The sequence below is a fragment of the Panthera pardus genome, unplaced genomic scaffold (assembly GCF_024362965.1).
Source record: "Panthera pardus isolate Hobbes unplaced genomic scaffold, ASM2436296v1 HiC_scaffold_12, whole genome shotgun sequence".
Classification (NCBI taxonomy): Eukaryota; Metazoa; Chordata; class Mammalia; order Carnivora; family Felidae; genus Panthera; species Panthera pardus.
In genome coordinates this window covers 49,510,532-49,532,607 of record NW_026526677.1, presented here as the reverse complement: position 1 = coordinate 49,532,607, position 22,076 = coordinate 49,510,532, and the positions used below count along the sequence as shown (strand labels likewise).

At 42.5% G+C, this 22,076-nt stretch overlaps 1 protein-coding gene across 6 annotated transcripts in view; it reads right to left on the bottom strand.

The window, feature by feature from the left end:
- Nucleotides 1–22,076, bottom strand: part of SCUBE2 (signal peptide, CUB domain and EGF like domain containing 2) — a 62,802-nt gene that overhangs the window by 9,865 nt on the left and 30,861 nt on the right. For 3 of the 6 annotated variants that reach the window (XM_019456246.2, XM_019456245.2, XM_019456250.2), the window contains exons 11-17: nt 20,736–20,858; nt 20,192–20,308; nt 19,845–19,931; nt 18,026–18,130; nt 15,273–15,428; nt 14,668–14,874; nt 1,382–1,552 (exon numbers count right to left, since the gene is read on the bottom strand). In XM_019456246.2, coding sequence (XP_019311791.1) covers nt 1,382–1,552; nt 14,668–14,874; nt 15,273–15,428; nt 18,026–18,130; nt 19,845–19,931; nt 20,192–20,308; nt 20,736–20,858 — 966 coding nt within the window. The remainder of the gene's footprint in view (nt 1–1,381; nt 1,553–14,667; nt 14,875–15,272; nt 15,429–18,025; nt 18,131–19,844; nt 19,932–20,191; nt 20,309–20,735; nt 20,859–22,076) is intronic. The other 3 variants (XM_019456252.2, XM_019456251.2, XM_019456247.2) reach the window with 2 other exon arrangements.

Below are 22,076 nucleotides of genomic sequence, written 5' to 3'. Positions count from 1 at the left end.
TTCCCCTACTAAATCCAACCAATCGAATCCACATTGATAGAGGGACCCAGTGGGTCTTTAAGCACCAGAGGGACTTTAAGCACCTTACTTTATTATTTTTTAAGTTTATGGCAAGAAGCACAGCCATAAACCAAAGGATTTCTAAAAGCACATGTTCCTTAGGAATTAGCTTGTCATTGCCAAGGTATTATGAAAATCTGTTGACTCTTGTACTGCTGATCTCTCCCTTATTAATTTTCACAGTCTTCTTTCTACCTACAAGTTCTAGATATAATGACATTTAATGAACACACACCCAGGGGAAGAGTCTGGAATCTGTCAGACCTATGTTCTGATGCCAGATCCTCCACTCTTTGGCTGTGTGACCTTCAGTGAGTTACCTGACCCTCATAAAGTTGTTGTAGTGATACAACAAGCAGAGGACTAATTCATGTAATATACTTTGCCTATGCCTGGCATAGGTAAGTACTCAATACATGTTAGCAATTATTATTATTATAATTACTACTAACATTATTATTATAAATATATCTTAATAAGGTCACATACAAGTATAAATAGATGCTCCAAAGTGCTTCCTTATCAACCCACAGTTGGTCCTAGGATTTCATAACAGGCCAAAGATATGGTAGGAGTCACGCAGTTAGTCTGAGGCTCTGATTTTTAAACCCTTTGAAAGATCCCACAGTTGAGTCGGGAGTCATGTAGGTGGGAACTAAAGCTGGCTCTGGGAGTCACTGGGAGGAGAGGCAGGGGCCACCTGCTCTCCACCACAGACATCACCTACAAACTACCGTGTCAGATCACACCTTCTATGTGAGCCCACAGAGCGTCAATACAGCTGGCCACTTAATCAAAAATCAAATATCAAATTATTTTATTAATAAAATAAATGGGAAATAAGCCCACAAAAATCTAAATCAACCTGGCTCTAGAGTTAACATAAGAGACATGAAAAACTCTTCACAGAGTTTTAACAAAGTCACCAAATGGTTACTCCTTAAAAATCAATACAGTATGAATTTGAGACCAAAACTGGACAAACAGTGAGAACCACTTTCTCCACTGTAACAGTACACACTGAGAGATCATTCAGGTGTCAAGGTATATTTATTTACAGTGAGTAAAGTGTGCATTAGCAACGCTTACACCTTCTTTTCTGACAATGCCTTCTATCAACTTTTCATTTATTTGTCCAAGTGAGCATCACCCCAGCATGTGTTGGGCACCAAGGTAGGCACTCGAGCCAAAGATAAACCCAATGTGGTCCCTGCCCATAGGAAGCCCATGGTGCAGTATGCATTGTCTGCACTGAAACGTTACTTCCATCTAAGCAATATTGGAGACCGGAGGAATAAGAAGGAGCAGATGGAACCCTTACCTCCACATTCAGATATATTCCAAGCTTCTGGAGTCTTCAGGGCTCCTGGATTTTCTGGTCTTGGGCACGGTTCACATGTGATTTGTCCTTCCTCATTTTGGAAGGTTCCATTTGGACATAAAATGCAGCGTTCTTGTGCTCCATCATAATATGTCCCAGCCCTGCAACTGACTAGCCAAAGTGGGAAATGATCTGGTCAGTGAGGGGACAGAGGCCAAGGAAGGAAGAGTGCTAGAGATAACAGTAAACAGATGGCATTGACCCCACACTCCTTCATACAAACCCCTGAATACAGAATGTGTGCCACCTTTGGGTTTTCTGTGCACACCCCTCTGCCATGATCTCTATGGCCCACTGTTAGAGGTGTTTACAGGTTTTTTCTCCATAGACCATGAACTCCTTGGAAGCAGGGATCACAGTGGTCTTAATTACCTTTGAGCACAAGCACTTGATGACTTTTGCTGTTTCACAGAGCTGTCAGAAGGATTATAAAGTGAAAATCATTCACTGAACATAGGCCTAGCGCTAAAGGAATAGAAACGAGGGTGCTATTAATTCTGGCTGATGGCATCCCTGAAGGCTTCCTAGAGGCCACATCTGTGTGCGACATTAAAGGATGAATAGGATCTCCCCAGGAAGAAAAGGGGGCAGGTCATAAAAGGTCATGCTTGACATATAGGAAGAGAGGGAAGAAAGGAAGCTTAGGATAGATTTTAAAAATTCTTGAATGCCAGGCATTTGGATTTTATTATTCAGGTAGAGGAACCATTGAAACATTCACTCTCTGGTGGCTGTGAGGAGGGTGATCTCAAAAGTCTTACCAATAAGCTCTCCAACATAGCACGCTTCATGTTTGTAATCAAATTAATATATTATAAAGAGGAAACCATGGTAAATGTCTCCTGAAAGACTAAACTACAAGGAAATTAATAAACTATGCTTCTGACTTTATTTCTGGTATTAGTAGTTATTAAATATAGATTTATATCTTATTTTAGAATATAAATATAAAATAAACATGCTTAATTGGGTTCTTTAATATCATATTCAAACATCATCACAACCATCAAAATAGCCTTTCTAATGGCTAACATTTACTAAGTACTTAATATCTCCTGTTAACCATGCCCAAATCTTTACGTACATTATCTCGTATCCCCCAAAACAACCCTATAGGGGTGCCTGGCTGGCTCAGTCAGTAAAGCATGTGACTTTTGATCTCAGGGTCATGAGTTTAAGCTCCATTTTGGGCATGGAGCCTACTTAAAAACAAACAAACAAACAAACAAACAAACAAACACAATCCTTAGGATCTAACAACCCTAAGGAGTTAGGTACTATTTTTAACTACATTTTACAGAAATAGAGACTTAAGGACGTGAAATAATTTGGCCAAGCTCCCACAGCTAGTCTGTGAAATACACCTACAGTGAGATTAAGAATCTTGGATTTAAGGGGAAGAAAGTTCTCTAACAAAAGTGCAGAATCATAATTCAAGACTTTCCCAAGGATTCTCTATGTGGCATTAGGGGAGCTTGACTAGAATAAACATATTCTCTCTCTCTTTTTTTTTAATTTATTTATTTATTTTGAGGGATGATGGTGGAAAGAGAGCACAAGGGAGGAGCAGAGAGAGAAGGAAAGAGAGAGAATCCCAAGCAGCCTCTTTGCGGTCAGCACAGAGCCCAATTCAGGGCTCGAAACCACAAACCATGAGATCATGACCTGAGCTGAAACCAAGACTCAGCCATTTAACCAACCGAGCCACCCAGGCCCCCCTCTCTTTTTTAATGTTGACTTATTTTTGTGAGAGACAGAAGGGGAGAGAGAGGGAGAGACAGAGAGTGCACACACAAATGAGCATGAGTGGGAGGAGGTGCAGAGAGAGAGGGAGACAGAGAATCTGAAGCAGACTCCACGCTGTCAGTGCAAAGCCCAGTATGGGGCTTGAACCTATCAACCATGAGATCATGACCTGAGGTGAAGTTGGATGCTCAACCGACTGAGCTACCTAGGCACCTCAACACATTCTCTTTTCTACTGAAGCTGCTAAGAAATAGAAAACAAAATGTCACATGATAAAATTAGCTATCATATCTCTTCAATGTCTGTGAGGAGGAATATCTGTTTTCATGCAATTTTCATTTATACTTTTAGGGTTAAACATGGCAAGGCTCTCTATTACCATTAATAAAAATGTCTTTTCATTATTCACTTCAAAATCTAAAAAAGAAAAAAAAAACCCAAACAAGGTTTTTTCTAAATCATAATAAGCCAAAATACAACATATTTCAAATATTATTTCTACAATGAAATTTCATCAATCAATAAAATATACTCTAAATTCAAATTTTTAATACTTTTTTATATTGTTTGGATTGCCTTTTATAACATTCATAGTATCATTTTATTTAATTTTATCATATTTTTTTAAAAATTGAAAGTGAACCAAGCTCTCTTGCTTTCCTGGTAAATGTTATAATGAGTCTAATGTACAGATATGCGGCCGACAGAGTCTATAATTCCAGACCTAATTCTCGAATAGGAGAACCACTGGATAGTGGCTTCCATAATGACTCTGGTTTCAGTTCATCTCCCATGAAAAGTGGTGCTGGATTATGTACTAGGAATTCCTGACTTCTTATCCTGTGTCCCTCCTGACTGACCTAGGATGGGCCTACAGCAGGCCAGTAAGTGAGAGAGTAATTCCTTCATGGCTCTACCAAGTCAACTGTCATGAAGTCTGGCAGAAAGTAAATAAAACCCTGGCTGTCTGTCCGGATTCCCTCCAACCAAGTCATTTCCATTTCTGTAACATGCATGTGCCTAGAGGGATAGTACCAAACGGCGGCAATGATTTCAAAGCCCCAAGAATCATAACTTTGAGTCAGATCAGCACAGTCTGTTCCATCATAGTTGCCCTGGTGGAAAACGGATCCCTTCCATGGATGAACAGGAATGGCTCTTGTTCTCACTGGAATGAGTAACTGGATGGGCTCCTGCTGCTCTGGGTTTCCACTCTTCCTCAGAACAATTTAAACCCCCCAAAGCCTTTTCAAGATTACATTTTGAGAAGCCTCACAATGTCCCACATCTGTTGCAATTTTCCAACTGAGCAAAGGGCTGAGAAATGGCCCCTTGGGCTGCCCTGCAGAAAAGAGGGCACTGGTTCTTTTTTCTCCCAGTGAAAGGCCTGCTTCACACAAACAAACTCATATTGTCACTCACAGTTTCCATTTTCCTTCCAGAAAGACCTACAGAAATAATTCCTGCCAAGCACCTTCCAAATTAATTTGTTTCTTTCACAAGGGAAAAATGAGCTAAACAGTAAAAAGTGATGCTGAATGTCATGAAGAGATGCCTGAAAACAGCTTTTTGCAAATGTGCTGAAGATCTGGCCTAAAGAGGCCTCAATCACACGTTCCAGTTGGTTCTCTTTTCTCCTCCAGCAGCCAGCTTGTTTTGCTGCCCCAGACAAAGGAGTCAATTGCCCCCAGAACACTTCACGATCACAGCAAAGCTTTTGTGTGTCTTCAGTGACCATTAAAATCCCATTCTCAAATCCCACACAGCTGTTTTCTCCCTCTATTAAAAAAAAAAAAATACAAGAAAGCTTTTCTGATGCAAAAAGGAGAGACCAGCAGGGACCAGGATTAATGGCGACAAAGAGACCTGAAGCTCACCCTCTTTTCAACACTATGGCCTTTGAGTATTTCAGGCTATGGACAAACACTATGGTCTCTCTGTGGTGAAGATGGTGAACCTAATAAAAGAGGTCACTCTCTAGCATCTGACTTGTTTTCTTACGAGGCACGCCTTGACTTCTGAAGGAAAGCCACAAGCTGCCCACGCCGGCCGATTCCCAGGGTGTTCTGGAGCTGCTGCTTTGTCACAGCTCAGAGGCTAAGACAATGCTGTGGCCTTGGGATTCTGGTTTGAAGTTCTTTTAAAGGAGCTGTTCAGAATAACAGGAAAGAGCACCCCTTCGGGCTGAGAGGCTGAGCTGCCACACCCATCCAGGTTTCTGGTGTGTGCTCAGGTTTGCTGTTTGAAAACGTTCTTAGAGTTGGGGCAGAGAGATGAGTGCAGCTGACACCTTCCTGAGGGGGCGGGGGGGGGGGGGTTCCCCAAGGCATGCTGTGTTCTCTTCCTGCCTAGTTAACTGGGGCTGAGATGTCACTTCCTTCAGAGGGCCTCTTTTGCCCTGGATTTAAATATTTCCCCAAAGATTTGCCCTTTGCCCTCTTTTGTTTTAATGTTGGTGGCTATCCTTGGGATTTCATCTGTTGTCCCTGTGAAAATTCATTACTTCAGTTAAATGCTTAGCATTAATGATGTGCTAAGCACTGTTCTAAACAGAACTGGAGATATAGCAGAGAAGACAGATAAGGTCCTGCCCTCAAGGGGCTCTCATTCTAGTGGAGAATAGGGACAATAAGTAAGCAAATAAATAAATATATAGTAGAATGCTACCTAGAGGTAAGCATGAATGGAGGAAAGTGCAACAGGGTAAGAAGGTAGGAGAGTGGTGGAGTGGGGGTTGTATATATGTTGTCTTAAAGAGCATCCAGGCTTTCCTCTCTGAACAGAGACCAGACTGAAATGAGGGAAATGGCCTTGTGATGGGATTGCCTAATGGAAAAAAAAAAAAAATACCCCAGTGTAGCAGGAACACAGTGAAAGGGTCAGGGTGATAGGAGAGGAATTCTAAAAAGCAAGCAAGGGCCAGATTACATAGGTTCTTGAAGGTCACGGTAAGAAAATTAGATCTTACACAAGGTATATTGGAGGCTTCGCATAGGGGAGCCACATGATCTGACTTATTTTTTAACAGATCGTATGGCTGCTATGTGGAGAACACACTGAGTCAGGCAAGGGTAGGAAAACGAGTCAGAGCCTGTCACAATAGACTGGGCCCAGGATGATAGTGACTTGGAATAGAGCGGTAATGATGGAGGAAGACAAAACTATGTAGATCCAGGATATAATCTGAAAGCAGATATGATAGGATTTGCTAATGGATTGGATGAGAAGCATGAAAGAATGAGAGAGGTCAAGAAGACTGTGAGGTTTTCAATTTGAGCAATGAGGTAAATAGAAGTGCTATTTGCTGAGATGAGGGAGAAGCAGGTTTTACTTGGGAGGGAGGGAGGGAGTAGGATAAAATGTTTTGTGGAGTTTAAGATGTCTGTTGGCCATGCAAGTATTGATATTGAGAAGGCATTGGTTTTACTATTGGTCTCCAAGGTAGCATATTACACCTCGGGGTTTACAAAATGATCCACTGGGTGCAGACAAAGCATTTTCCCATCTATGCCTATTAATTTTTACCTAAAAAAAAAAAAATAAGAAATAAAGAAAGGTTCACTGGTTTAGTGTAGGGTATAAGATTGGTCCCACAGTCTGTCCACATCTCCATGAGTCAGAGACACATGGGAAGTAACAAGGTCTCCAAGGAAAGGGAAAAACAGGCATCCACAGCTCTGAAGGTGGGAAGGTACTGACTGCTTTGCTTCTTTTCAAAGTATTGAGAATTACAGTTTGCCTAGTTGAATAGATCTTTTGATTATATTATCCAGTTTCAGCCAAGCTAACTGGCACAAAATAGAGAGCAGCTTCATACAATCATACAGAAACCCTGGACTGAGCAGGTATGGGTAAACAGCAGGGAAGAGCCAGGTGGACATGCCTTTCACTACCGAACTAGTTCTCTGTCAAACATCAAGAGATGGAAACAGTAATGATTTCATCAGACCTGACAAGAGTTGAGCCAAAACACTGGCAACTCACAAAAAGACTATTTGAAAGATGGCTTTATAACCACTACTGTTAGCAATGAACCTTTCCAAATTATAAATATGGTACCTTAAGATGCTGGCCAGTTATTTTTAAATTTTGTTTACTTAATCTGTAACTCATTCTTCTATCTTTTATGATAGGCATAATATGTTAGCCAATAGTATAAGTATGTGACTTTTACACAAACATTCATAAATTCAAAAATATTTCACTGTGTGTGTGTGTGTGGGGGGGGGGTGAAGACCATTGAACACACCTGAGATAAAGAAGTCCATAATTCAAAAGAGAGGTTAGAGCTGGAGAGGGCAGTTTGGCAGTCACCAGCACATGGTGGTATTTAAAGATCTGGCAGCGAATGAGGTCATGTAGGAGAGTGTGAAGATACAAGATGGGGGACAGAGGACTGAGCCTTGGAATATCTGATGTTTAGAGATCAAAAATTAGGGGAGAAGCAACATGTAAAATAAAAAGGGAGCAGCCATTGAGGTGGGAGGAGAGCCAGAAGAGTGTGGTGTCTGAAACTCAGGAGAAGAGAGTGCTTCCAGGAGGAGGGAGTGGAAATAAGTACCTGGATGAGAGTTGGCAACTGGAATTGGTAACATAAAAGTGGTTCAAAAAGCGTCATAGTGCTTTTCTTGGGAAAAGCAGTTTCAGTAGAGGGGTTGGGAACAAAAACCAGACTGACTAGAGTTGAGGAGAAAATGGGAGGGGAGGACGCAAAGACAGCAAGTTTAGATAACTCTTTCAAGGCGTTTGGCTCTCTGGGGGTGGGGGGGGGTGGTCAAAGAAATGAGGTAGTATTTGGAGAGAGGCATGAAGTCAAAGGAGGGTTTGTTTGGTTTTTCCGACAAGAGATAGGTTTGTGTGCTGTTGGAAATGATCTAGCAGAGAGGAAGAATTCTGAGACGAGGGGTCACTGGGGACAATAACAGAAGCAATGTTTTTGAGAAGGTGAAAGCAAATGGGCTCCAGAGCCCAACTGGAGAAGCTGACCTTGGCAGGAGCATGGGCTATTCATCCATTTTTACAGGAAGTGGGTCAGAGTATGTGTGAACAGATGCAGGACAGGAGGGCTGGTCTATACATGATAAGATAAAGTTATTTTCCTAGCCTCCCAGAAGCTCATGGACATCACTGCCTGGAAGTCTTGCTGCAACTCAAATTTAACTTGCTCAAAGGGAATGCTTCTCTTCCCCTCCCTGCCCAGTCCTTCCTACCCCTCTGGCTTTGCTCTTTATAAATGGCATCTCTACTCCCCCAGGCACCAAGACTCCAACCCTTGCAATCCCACACGCAGTTATTATTCCAGACCTATTTCCTCCCTGCCCCATCAGTCAGCTGCAGCATTCTGCGGCTGTGTCCCTTTTGTCCATCTGCTAATCCTCACCTCTGTGGCAGTAGGGTCCTTTGATCCTCACCATCTCCTATCTAGAGATGAATAACCTCCCAACTACTTCCCTTGCCTTCTGTTCCTCCCTGCTTCAGCCCTGTCACAGCATAAAGTCATGCTAAAGTACTTCTCGGACTGCTTCCCTCCCTGACTCCAAAACCTCCTTGACTTGACTCCCAGCACTCCTCTTAGCATCTTTGATTCAGAACTCAGCCTTTAGTCTCCTTTTCTGAGTTTTCTTTCTTTCTCATGCTCTCTCAAGAGCCTATTTTTTTCTGCTTTTCTTATAAATCTTTTCTGATTATTTCTTCCCCAGTGATCACATCCATCCAGCCACTCAACCAACCCACAGGCTTTTTCTTCGTGCCTCCTTGCATATGCAACGGGGCTGGGTGAGATTAAGGACCTATGGGAATGAAATGAAGGATCAAGGCCAAGTCAGAAACCTCTGAGCTCACACTGACTTTTCCTCTTCTCAATCCCTAATCCAATTTATTACCAAATGTTACTCACATTTCCTGCTAAGTATTTCTAGAATCCATCGCTTCTTTTCTACTCCATCTAGTGCCTTCATGTTCTCAACATCTCTCATGCAAAGCATTCAAAGCCTCCCAAGTTGGGTTTTCTGCCTCTGATCCTGACTCTCAATGCAGTAAAAGAAATCTTTCTAAAATACAAGTATGACCTGGACATTCCCTGATTACAAGCACTCTAATGGTACCTTGTCACCTAGATATAAAGTCAAGGCTCCTTAGCAACATATTCAAGGTCTCTCATGACCTGCATGCTTTTCCCACTAGCCTAGCTACCCACCACATCCTACCTTGTGCTCTTGGTTTGGTAATACTGAGGTGTCAACCACCCCCAGGGGCACATCTTGCTCAGTCTCATTCCCCAGCGCTACTCCTCTGCCAGAATACTCCTCCCCATTTACACGTCCTCCGTGCCTCCTTTAAAACTCAGTGAAGGCTTCTCTTTGGGGAAGGCTTCTCTAACTCTTCCCTGGGAGGGCTAAGGGTGACTTGAGGGATTGTGTCTTATTTATCCAGGCCTCCTCAGCACCCACTGCAGAGCTGGCCCATTGTGGGTTCTCTATATGAGTGCTATAAGAGTTAGAGAATCACACGACACAGGCTGTACCCGGAAATGAGAGCATTCACACTGAGAGAGGAACACAGGCTCTTGAGACAGATCTGGATTTGAACCCTGGCTCTGCCACATTGGCAAAACTCCTTACCTCCCTATGTCTTAGTTTCCTTATCTGTAAAAAAGGCATGATGCAAATAGACTTGCAATGAGGACTGAAGGACATAATATATGTAAAGTGCTTAGCACAGTGCCAAACACATTGTAAGTGCTCAATAAATGTCAACATTTTGCCAAATTCTGTTTTTTAAACTCTTTTAATGAAAAGAATTTCCTACTACTTGTTGGGATGAGCACTGGGTGTTTGTATGTAAGCGATGAACCATGGGAATCTACCCCAAAAACAAAGAGCACACTTTACACACTGTACGTTAGCCAATTTGACAACAAATTATATTAAATAAATAAATAAATAAAAAATAAAAGAATTTCCTACCAAGTCTGTGTGATAAGTATTGGTCTAATATTGGTCCATATTGCTAATATAAGCTTTATAATTTCCATGATTTAAAACAGATAAGAAAATTTCTGCGTGTTCAATTCCAAATAATTTCTCAATTCTGAAATAATTAATAAGAAAATGTCTGGCTCATTCCTGCCTCAGGCCATTTGCACTTGGTGATCCCTCCTCAGCCAGAACTTCCATTGCCCCCATCAGAGCTTTACAAGGCCAGCTCCTTCTCATTTAGGTCTTAGATCAAATGTCACCTGCTCTGAAAGCCTTCTTGAACAACTGTGGAGAGTAATCCCTCCTCCCTTCTGTCCTCTGTATTATTATCTTCATAGCATTTTTAACTTCTGAAATTATTTTTTTCTTTACTTTTTTATTGTCCATGTCCTTCTGTTAGAATGTGAACTTCATAACAGCAAGCTCCTCACCCATTATGTTCACTGCTTCATCCTAAGTTCAGAGTGGTATCTCAATAAATATTGCTTGAATTAATTTTTCTCAATTGCTGCAGAGGAAAGTTACTGCTGTTGAAAGTTGAATTAAACCTTCTCAGTTTCTCTCAAGAACTCAGGCACAAAATTATTCCCAGTTTTCCAGTTGCCTGGATTGTGTCTTCTAAAAATTTCAGCAAGTTTTCAGAATAATCAAATATAAAAATATATATTTTGGCAAGTGTATTCCTTAAATAATTCATCCTTTATAAAAGGATAAATGGCTATGAAAGAAAAATAGAAATCCATGTCATCTTTATTTTTTCTTTAGGTATAAAGGGCTTTGTGAATTTTATGGAGCTTAAGGAATTTGTTCCTCAGAGAATGTAATCACTATTTTTTTTTGACATCAAGCTAGAATTGATAACAGATGGTACAAAGGTCACCTGCAACAGACTGTCCCCAAAGTTCTTAAATGCCAAATGAATGAGACCTTTCTATGCAAACATAAGTACAATAAATAAAGTGTGTTATGGGTCAGAAGTGATTATGTTCTTTGATGTAACTTAGGACTTTAACACTTATTTTTTAAGTGATATTGGAAAAGCAACAATTTGGTGGAAAAATAGGCAAAGAATGCAGATATTCCCAGAAGAAGAAATCCAAATGGCCACAGACGTATGATAGCATACTCAGTTTCACTAATAATCTAAGAAAAACAAGTTAAACTTGGTAGAAGTAGACTTCTATGACATTTCAAACCTACAGGCCACGTGCACAAAAAAGGATATTCACTGCAGCATTTTTTGTTGTTAAAAAAATTAGGAACAACTTAATTAAATGTTCACCAATGTGGGTATGGTTAATAAATACTAGTATCTTAGAACAAATACAGACTAGGAAGCTTTAAAAGAAATAAACTTAGCTCCTTTATTAGCATGGAAGGATGTTCATGATCTACTCTTTTTAGAAACAACCCAGCACTATTCAAATTGTATTGATACATTTTTTTAAAAATGTTTTTTTCATACATCAGCCTATAGCTGCCAGTTATCCTTTTAAGACATGAGTCAGAAACCCTGTTACTCCTCTGCTTAAAACTTTTTGCTGACTTTGTTTCTCACTCAGAGTCAGAGTCAGAGCCCTCACCCAGATTTCCATCCCCACCTGGTCTGGCCCTTGGCTACTGCTCTGACATCCTCCCTTTACCCTCCCTCCCCCACCTATCTTCCTGGCCTGCTTTCCCTTACCTTGGGGTTTCAGTACTTGCTGTTTCCTTGATCTGGGACTCTTCCCCCAGATATTCCCATAGGTTGCTTCTTCCATCTCTAACATCTCTGTCCAAATGACACTTTGCAACAACCACAGTCCCTGACCATAGTCTACATTAGGGGAGAGTATGTTCCTCCTCAGCCCTCCCCCTTCCCTGCCACTTTCTATTCCACTTCCCTGCTTACCCTTCATACCCTTATCACCATCCACTACACCACATAATTCCTTCTTTATTGGTTTGTGGTCTGTCTTCCTCTTCCAGAATTGTAAATGCTAGGAAGGCTAAGATTTTTGCCTTTTTGTGTCATTACTGGATTCCCAGCTCCTAGAATAGTACCTGACACACAGTAGGTGCTCAATAAATATTTACTAAATAAATAAAATTTCATTTTTATATGTATATAACAACAGATATAGAAAAATACATAGCAACCTGTTGACAGGAATTCTTTCCCAAGAGTAGGATTAGGAGAGCTTTTACCCTTACTGTATACATTTCTGTACCACTTGAAACGTACACTAATTTGGTAATGGAAAACTAAATAAAAAATATTTTAAAGGAAAAATGTAATGGTTCCATCTGTCCTCCCAGTGACTCAAAATGTTTTTGGGATCTCCTTTCTGCTGACATTGAAAGTAATTTCCAAAAAGAACTATCCTAGGCATGTCTCCACTGTATATACCATCCAGAGTTCAGAAAATACCAGTAAGCTTGGGATTTATGATGTTCAAATAGTCCAGGAATATAAGGAACATACGACAAGCTCCCCCGTCCCCCCTCACTCACTCCCTGCCCCTTTGCCCATGGCATGTGTCTTCTGGGTTTAAAAAAAAAAAAAAAAAAACACCTTTCTAATTAACATATGCAGCCCCTTCTTATACACACTTTCTCCCTTCACCAAGGAAGAAATTTCACTGATAACTCTTTGTGCTGTTTTCTCTACATGGTAAAATCTTCAACACTGCTGTCAGGGTGAACCTGATTTGGTTCCATGTGGGCTACAAAATTCATCCATTGCTAGAGGGAGCTCTTGAGACAAGACACATTGCCTCTCAACAACAAATTCAACCTAACTTAGCATGACAAGCATCTCAGGACACATTAATACACACAACAGCGACATAAACCCCATACCAAGTGTCTTTCACAAGTTGTCATGGTCATGAGGCCTCTGTTTAAGTAACTCTTGATCCTCGTTCTTGAGCCTTTTCCATTGGAGCACAGCCATGGTAGTATTAGTAATACTTTAGTTTTTCCTGATTTCTTCACTGGCCACAAAGCTCCCTGGCAAGCCCGTAAGGCCTCTCTCTACCAGGATAGCAAATGGGGAAAGGGGATGCAATTTAGCTCTCAGAGGTCAGCAGGAAGACTGGTCTGCCTGTCCCTGACAGTTTCTGCAACTCACTCCGTAAAGTAGGGCAGCAACAGCCAACTCTCATCACCATTTTGGTATGGAAACAAACTTCTAGAATTTTAAATGAGAACAAACCAACCAGCTGGGTTGTTTCTTAATTTTTTTTTCTTTTTAAAAGAGTTAGCTAGAATCAAACTCAAGACTATTTGAAAACCAGACCCTGGTGGACAATTATACTTGATTTTATACTTGATTTTTACTTCGTTTTGAGAAAGCAACAGAGTTGGGGTTATTGCCCACAACTCTTCTGAATGAGTGCCCTGGGCTCAGCTTTGCTTCTTGAAAAACACTGGCTTATTACTCCTTAGCACAAGCCTCATTTCTAGGGTTTTGCGATTCTAATGCCACTTGAGAAAGGACAGCAATTTTTCTGGAGGGGTCTGGTTATCAAAATGCACCTTACTTGAGACCAGACCACAGGCTTGGAGTCAGACCATCAGTGTGATCTAGAGCCAAAGAACCTGGCCTTCTGAGCTCCAGATTGTTCCTCTGTTCAATGGAGATAATAAGACCTACCTGGTAAGATGACTGGGTTAAAGGAGATACTACAGATACCGCGCTTAACGTCGTACTTGTGTCAGATGAAAACTCAGTAAATCATTACCATGATTATTATAATGTGAGACTATAAAGTGATTACCTATAAAGCTAGACTCTCACATTATTGCCCAAAACAGCTCCTCTCCACCAACAAATCTCAAGACCGACCACCCTTAAACCTCCTGCCTAGAACTTCATCAGAGGAATAGAATTGGCGTAGTTCAAATGCCGGGACTCAAACTTAATTCTGAAACACTCACACAGACACACCCATATATGGAACTGACACTACTAGGAGCCTTGGGCTGAAGCTCAGGGATCTCATTAGGCTGCCAAGTGCCCCCCCTTCCAGCCTTGCCTCTGCACAAAACTATGGTCAGGAGATTGTTCATTGCCAACACTGTTCACTGCCAACATTAGTCGAGCCAGAGGGAGACAATGGGGAACTGACAGTGGAGCGTGCAGAAGGCTCAAGGGTGCCTTACACCTATAGTCCTGCCTCTTGCCCGGGACCACAAGGCTCTGAAGATCATCATCGCTCAGACCCTTTAAGGTCAGCACTCCCTCTTGTCATCAACCCTACCTCTTCCTTTCCATCCTTCAATCCAGCATTTATTAAGTGCCCACCAACAAGCCAGACACTGTGCCAAGTGCTGGGGAGCTCCTGGTCCAGCAGGTACATCAGACACCAACATATAGATCCCAAGTAAGAGTGGTGTCTAGGGTGTTCTCTGGAGTGAGTCCAGAGAGGGAGAATAGGCCACACTTTGGGTTACCCTGAGTCTTCATGGAGATCCAAACAATTCCTTTAGCGAGAAGGTCCTGGCCAGCAGGTCACTCACCACATTGGTGTCCTGCATGGCCCTGGCCCACTCTGCAGGACTCTACTCGGTGTTCAGATGTTCTGGGAGACTTTTTTGCCACTTCAAGGTCCATGCCCGAGAGCTGGAGGTGAAACTGCTCCCTGTGGGCAGCCTTCCGGAGTGCGCGGATGGCTTTCCGGAGCCGCTTCTCAGTTCGCTTTACGATGCAGCTCAGGTCACAGGAAGCTACGGGAATGAGAGGGACAGCAGTGGGGAAGGAGGTCAGGCTGCAGGATATGAGGATGTCCAGACACCCGCTGCAGGACCCACCAACACCCGCTGTTCCCTGTGGACAGAGTGGGGGGACACCTGGGGCTGGGCACCTAGCAGGCTGGGCAGCATTTGATTCCAACAGAAATTTGTTGACCAAAACCGAAGCTTTGAGTTTTTATGGAGCAGGTTAAATCATGAGGTTCCAAACCAATTCAGTCTAGTTTGGGAGTGAAAAAATCAAAAAACAAAAAACAGGAGATACTTCAGTGGTTGCAGTACTTTTTTCCCCCAAGAATGATGAAAAGTGAAAGGCAAAAGAGTCAGGAGCAAGCTGTGAGCAGCCTGACACCAAAGACTGTGTTCAAACCAACCTGTCACCTCCTTTTGGTTAGTTTCAAGTTCAAACTCAACAGTGATAAACATTTCCTTAGTGGCGCTTGGTCGGCCAGGGGCTCCTGGGACTTGCTTGCCAGAGCTGCATGTAAGGTTTGCGTAGCGGAAGCTCTCTTTTACTGAGCTGTGCTTCTCTGTATGAAGAAACAAAATTATCGGAAGCCAGATCCTGGCAAAGCACTCAGTTGAACATTCGCTAGAGCTCAGTAAACATTTCATTAAAACAACTCTCAAGGGACTAAGTGATTAACTCCAGATGCCAAGACGTTGCAGCTAGGAGCACGATGACATTTTAAATTCAAAGAGCCAATATTGCCTCCTATATAACTTAACAATTTAGCCCTTGAAAATTATCTGCATGGGTGAATGCTAGATGTTTCTGACTGACCAGCCACATTTGTGGAAGACAGGACACCAGGGTCGCCTTGCATTCCTAACTGACAGTCTGCTAAGGTGTGCTCGTGTTCTCACAGTTGGTTTCCTTAGAGCTGGACTGTGATGTACCAAGCAGGGGCTGAGGCTTCAAATAGGGAACGAGCATAAAAGTAGAAAGAAAACCAACTCCTGCTTTCAGGCAAACTGACCTTGGAGTAATTCTAACCTGAAGGGGAAGCTGGAAAGCACATTAACAGTGAGGTCTCATTTTGAAATAACCAGGAGCAATATACGGCACAAAGCATCTAGAGAACCAAACAATATCATGAAGGCATCTAGGGTGGGAGGGAAAGTGTTGTGTAAGGCAAGGCTCTGCACATCCTTATTCCAGACTCTGGCCATCTCTCCTCCTCCCCTCCCATGGCTTCCAGTGTATATTTTAACTAATGGCTGTTAACCCAAACCACATTATCATCCACACAACTGATTTGTCTGATTTTTAAAGTTTTAATGTTTATTTATTTTTGAGAGTGAGAGAGAGAGAGACAGAGCACAAGTGGGGGAGGGGCAGGGAGAGAGGGAGACAGAATCCAAAGCAGGCTCCAGACTCCGAGCCCAACATGGGGCTCGAACTCACCAACCGTGAGTGACCTGAGCTGAAGTCGGAGGCTTAACTGACTGAGCCACCCAGGTGCCCCTGATTTATCTATATTTTAAACTCTTACTTTACTCAACTGATGTATCATCTGTATCATATTTTTCTTCAACACTACAAGGATGTTCAAAGCAATGGGTGATCAGGAGCCAAAGGAAGGAGGAGGCAGATTAATTCTCCCTCACACCTAAATTTCCCCTAAAAATCCATCTTACCTTTTCAAAAGGCTAACTTCAAATCTCAAACTAAACAGTCATTTTGAATATTTTTCTCCTTCAATTTTCCCAAGTCTATATTTTAAACTTTTTATTTTGAAATAAGTTTAGATTTACAGATAAATTGCTCAGATAGAACTGAGAGTTCCCGTATACACTTGGTTGTTTCCCCTAATGCTAACATCTTACATTAACATGTATATTTATCAACACTAAGAAATTAACATAATATAATACCATTAAAGAAACTAAAGACCAAGTCTCTTTTAAAATAATGCTTTTTCCCTCTGATCTAAAAGTATAAATGCTCACTGTGGAGAATTTGGAAAATGCAAAAAAAAAAAATTAAAAATTAAAATCTCCTGCATCCTCCCACCTAGTTATTACTACTACTGATGAAATGGTGAGTTTCCCTTCTTTTCCATCTAGTCACACTTTTTCTTACATAGTTTGGGTTGTTTAGATACACAAAATCTTACTCTCCCCTTCTCCATCTTAGCATTTTATTACAAGAACATTTTCCTATGTCATTAAACATTCTTTGGAAACACATAATTAATAGCTGCATAATATCCCATCAAATGGGGGCACCTAGGTGGCTCAGTCGGTTAATTGACTGATCTCAGTTTCAGCTCAGGTTATGATCTCATGGTTCATGAGATCGAGCCCCGTGCTGTCAGCATAGAGCCTGCTTGGGATTCTCTCTCTCCCTCTCTCTCTGCCCCTCCCCTGCTCGCATGCACGCATGCACACCTGCACTCTCTCTCAAAAGTAAACAAATAAACTTAAAAAAAAAATCCCATCAAATGGAGGTACCAAAATTAATCTCAATTAGTTTCTTAAAAAAAAACTGGCAAAAGTGACTACAGTGAGCTTTGTTCATTTGTATGATTTATTAGAGGTAAACTAAGGAAAGAAGCATCCCTAATCCATGAATCCTGATTTTTTTTTTAATCTCTAAAATTATTCTATGAAATAATACTGGAAATGTGAGCTGCGGAAGGAGTGTTGCGTTCTGTTCTCTAAAAGGTCAGTTCTACTTGGATGGTGTTTGTTCTGCTGAAGTTAATGGAGTCACTGCCTCCAAAGACTGGATCCAGCAGGAAAGCTGGATATTACATCTTAGTTCATCAAAGATTATCCTGAGCCAAACCTCTTTCATTTCTTTGGCTTATATTCCAAGTGACTCTAAGATCTAGAAAATTTAACCCAATATGATCACAAATTGACAATGCATCTTAAAGTCCTTATTGATTCCTGTGAACTCATATGTTACCCCAGAGCTTTACCATCTGTACCTGGCAAAGGAAACCCTGAAGTATAACTCCAGAACTATACAGAGGTGCTAGGTTAGCTCCTCTTCCTCCTGCGAAGAGAGTCCTTGCAGATTCTGGACTGTTCAATCCCATCTGAAGGGCTCGGCTTGTTACAGGCCCTTTTCCCAACATGCAGGCAAGCTCCCTGCACCAGCCATCTGATTCCATACCTGGTAGTGCTGGCCGCAGACCCTCGGGAAACCGCTCAGCCTTTTTCAAACTACACTTGCCTTCATTTAGTTTAAAGGTTACACTTGTCCTGATGGTGGCGACATCTTCAGAAAGAAACAAGTGAGAGATGTTATCTTCAGAGACAAAGGAATGGAAATACCTGGTGGGTAGTGGCAAGCTATCCGTAGGCTATACACTGCACACCCTGAGCTCCTCTCTTACCCTGAGACCACAAAAGATTTGGATCATGGAGTGCCCGTTACCCTGAGGCTGCGGACACCAGGAGCCTCCTAAGAGTTACACTTATCCCTTCATCTGAAGTGAATCCTGTGTTCGAATATAATAAAGAGAGAACCTAAAACAACCTGAACGCTGAGATGAACCATGAAGTCACTTTTATGCCTTCCCAAGAAAGAAGACCAGAATCTCCTAGTTCAAATTTAAACAAGACTGCTGATGGAAATGGTGAAGGGCAGATTCTCCTGGATAAGTCTTTCCTGGGAGGACAAGGTTGAGGGAGCAGACAGGGATGGCACTCACTAAATGTGGCTAGGATGTTCAGGGTCTGGGGAAAGTGACAGTCCCACTTTTAGGGCCTCTTGTGCAAAATTCTGCTCTCCCTCCCACAATCAGTCTTAATCATATGTCAAGTTCTAGAACCAAAGACCAGGATTCATGCTTTAGCTCTTTGACTTATGATGAGAACTTAAGCAAGTTACTAAAGCTCCCTAAGCCTCAGTTTCCTCATTTGTAAAACAGACAAAATTGGGGTACTTACATGAGGATTATGTAATCCTTATGAGGATTAAATGAGATAATAAAAAAATAAAGTTTATCCTACTGTCTGGCACAAAGTAAGAACTGAATGACTATTAACTATTTGCTTGCCCATCCTGGGGGTGGCCTAAATTTCCAAGTGCCCATCACTGAGGGATTTGGTGAAACAGACCATGATATCTGTTCTGACTGGGTCCAAATGTTAGGCAAGAGAGGCAGTGAAGGATGATGCTTACGACTCTAGATCTAGACTTCTGGTTAAAATCCTGGCTCCACTATTTCCTATCTGAGTCACATTGGGTATATCATTTCACCTCTCTGAACCTCAGTTTCTTCATCTGGTTAATGAGGATAATAGCAAAATTGCGCCGAGGGTTGCAGTGTGGATTAGATCAGATAATACATGTAATACAGAGGCTGGTATGTTTTAACTGCTCAATAAATATATTCGAGTATTCTTACCAGCTAGCTCTGCTCATGTATGTAATACAGACATCAGGAACTATTTGCTCATTCAGATATTCTCATGACATAATCATAGAGATATCTAAATCAAGGAGGACAAGGCTACTTAAAAGCTTTAAATTTCATTCTTTGTCTTTTGACAAACGAGAAAGTGTTCAGGCCTTTTTCTCTGGAGAGAATCCTTGCGCCCCATCATGCCCATGCCTATCTCTACCAACTCCATGTGCTCCAGGCACACATTGCTTTCTGGGCCTTTCAGGTGCTCTGGGGTACAGGGAGTTTGGGAGACCCGAATCTCCAGATCTCAGAGTTCTGTGCACCTCTGCCCAAGATGACAACCCACCAGGGCTGAACACAGAGCATCCTAGCACACGGTGGACAGTCAGTAAGTATTTGTTACACAGTGAGTCAGTTTTCAGGCACAAAGGCTGTGGGCAAGAACATCCTGTAACGCACTCACAGCAATGAGGAGATTAAGAGAAAAGAAAATAAAGCCAGCGCCCAGAACTGCACCTCAAGAATGAAGCCCATTTAACACAGCGAACCCCAGAGAGAACACGCAGATTTGGTAATTACCCCCGAAAGCAGAGTCATTGGATTTTTGCTGTTTGCTCCTGAGAGAAGAGGAAGAGCCGCAGGTGACAGAGTAGGCCTCTTGCAGTCCTGACAGACAGAATGTGGGTTGTCAACATGAAAGCAAGGTTACGGTCTCTCCTGGTAGCAGCTAAAATCACCCCCCACCTCCCATTCCACGTGGACCACTAGACAAATGCTCAGCATATGGGTGTCAAGGCATGGGCCTCTGGTGGTCAAGGGGCAGCTGGTCAAACACCTGGAAATCCTTTGAGGGTGTTTAACACCTAAAGGCCAGGAAGGCCTGGTTCTGGCATGAGGACTTGCCCCAGGGACTGAGACCCACTCACCTGAAGAGAGGTGAATGCCAGAGTGACATCTGAGGAAGCATCTGTCTCCTCCACCACTCCTACCGCAATGCAGGGACACATGGGGTGATACACTAGTGGGCAGGACCCCCTTCACTTCTAGACAGGACAAAAAGCAGACACTTATAGAAAGAGAAGGACACTTCCAGGCATGATAAAGGCAGCTGAGTTCCAGACATCCAAGGCCCCAAGAAAAGAAGGTGGAACTGATACCCAGCACAGAACACAAGACACAGGGTGCCATGTCCCTCCAAGGTAAGGAAGCCACTTGTGTGCTATTTTTTTCCATGCAGAAAAACAACCAGAAAAACAGAAGTGCTCCAACCTACACAGAAGCACAGAAGGAAACACCAAAGAGCCTGTAAAGTATCTCCTGTTTTTGAACTATTTAAAGAATGGCTGCTGCCACTGAGGGGAGAAGAATCAGTGAAGGGATGGTCAAGTGCACTCCGGGCCCAGTTGGACATGGGAGAGAGCTGCCAGTGGCAGTGTGAGCCCGCTGACTGTGAGCCTCGGTACCCCTTACCCACACAGTCTTTTTTATTCCAGTGGAGCTTGTATGCAGAGTGGCATCGGCATTCATAGCTGCCCACAGTGTTCACACAGACCTGCTGACAGCCTCCATTGTTGACGCTGCACTCGTTGGTGTCTGTGGAACAAAACACTCTCCTGTCACAGCAGCCCATGGATGACCGGGCTGGTGCTGTCCCTCCCTTGAGGAAGTCACATGGTTGAACTCACTAAGCAAAGGGAAGGTGCTAACTGCCTTCAGGATGTGCACCTGGCACCAGCAGACCCCACTCCCCACTCAGTGGATTTCCTGGCATAGGCCTCGCCAGGATGGTCTCAAGTTCCGTTCTTGACCAAACATTTCCCCCATTCAGGATACTCAGAAGGGCGGCACACTCTACTTTCAGATGTCCAAGCTCAAGCACTGCATAGCCCATCCTCCTGGGCTACATACCAAGGGAGATAGAATTAGGATTCTTCACTTGACAGTTCATATTCAGTAGGTGGAATATAGAAAAGGAAAATGACTTGCACTAATTCCCATCAACCTGAGACTGAGTCTAGGTTGGAAGGTGGTCCATCAAAAACCCAGACACACATCCATATTCAGGGAATATTTTCTTGAATATATTCTTGGTGGACTGGAAAAGTACATTTTTAGCCATGCCAAGGATGTATCGAAAAGAAGAGAGACAATACTATCTATACCAAATCCCACTACGCTCCATTCTTATTATGTATAGAACACAAGGATTGGGCAGGAAGTATTTAGGCCAGTAGTTCCCAAATATTCGGATACTCAGTAATACCTTTAAGAAGCCCAAGTCATTCAGAATTGTGGGGGGAGTCATTTGATGTCAAATCTTATTTATGCCATAATCTACACGAGAATAAGGACAAATGACATCAGAACATGCTGCTACATGGGCACAGCACAGAGAGATCAAGTCGACGGTCCCACTCCCAGCTCAAAGACCTGTCCAAAGACTAGCTCCAAGCTTTAAAAAGGCTTTTCAGCTAGCTCCTGTGCACAGCAAAGCTGTGGAATTGGTTGGTGCCCTCTCTGAGGACTGTGACTTTCCTATCCACTGGGAAGTTCCAACAGACAGGATATCAGCTCCTGAGAGACCCTTCCACTGAATACAACTATGTCAATAAAGTCAACAAAGAATTCACAGTTGATTAGCTCACTTCTTCTCTCTGCTCCATTTCACACTCAACACGTTAAAGGGATCAGTGTGATAGATTTCCCTTAGCAGATGTTTCCCTTGAGTTGATGAAGTCACTACGACTATACAGGGACTAAAACATCCCATTCACTCCCCAATATAGGAAAATTGACCCTGATCTGGAGAAA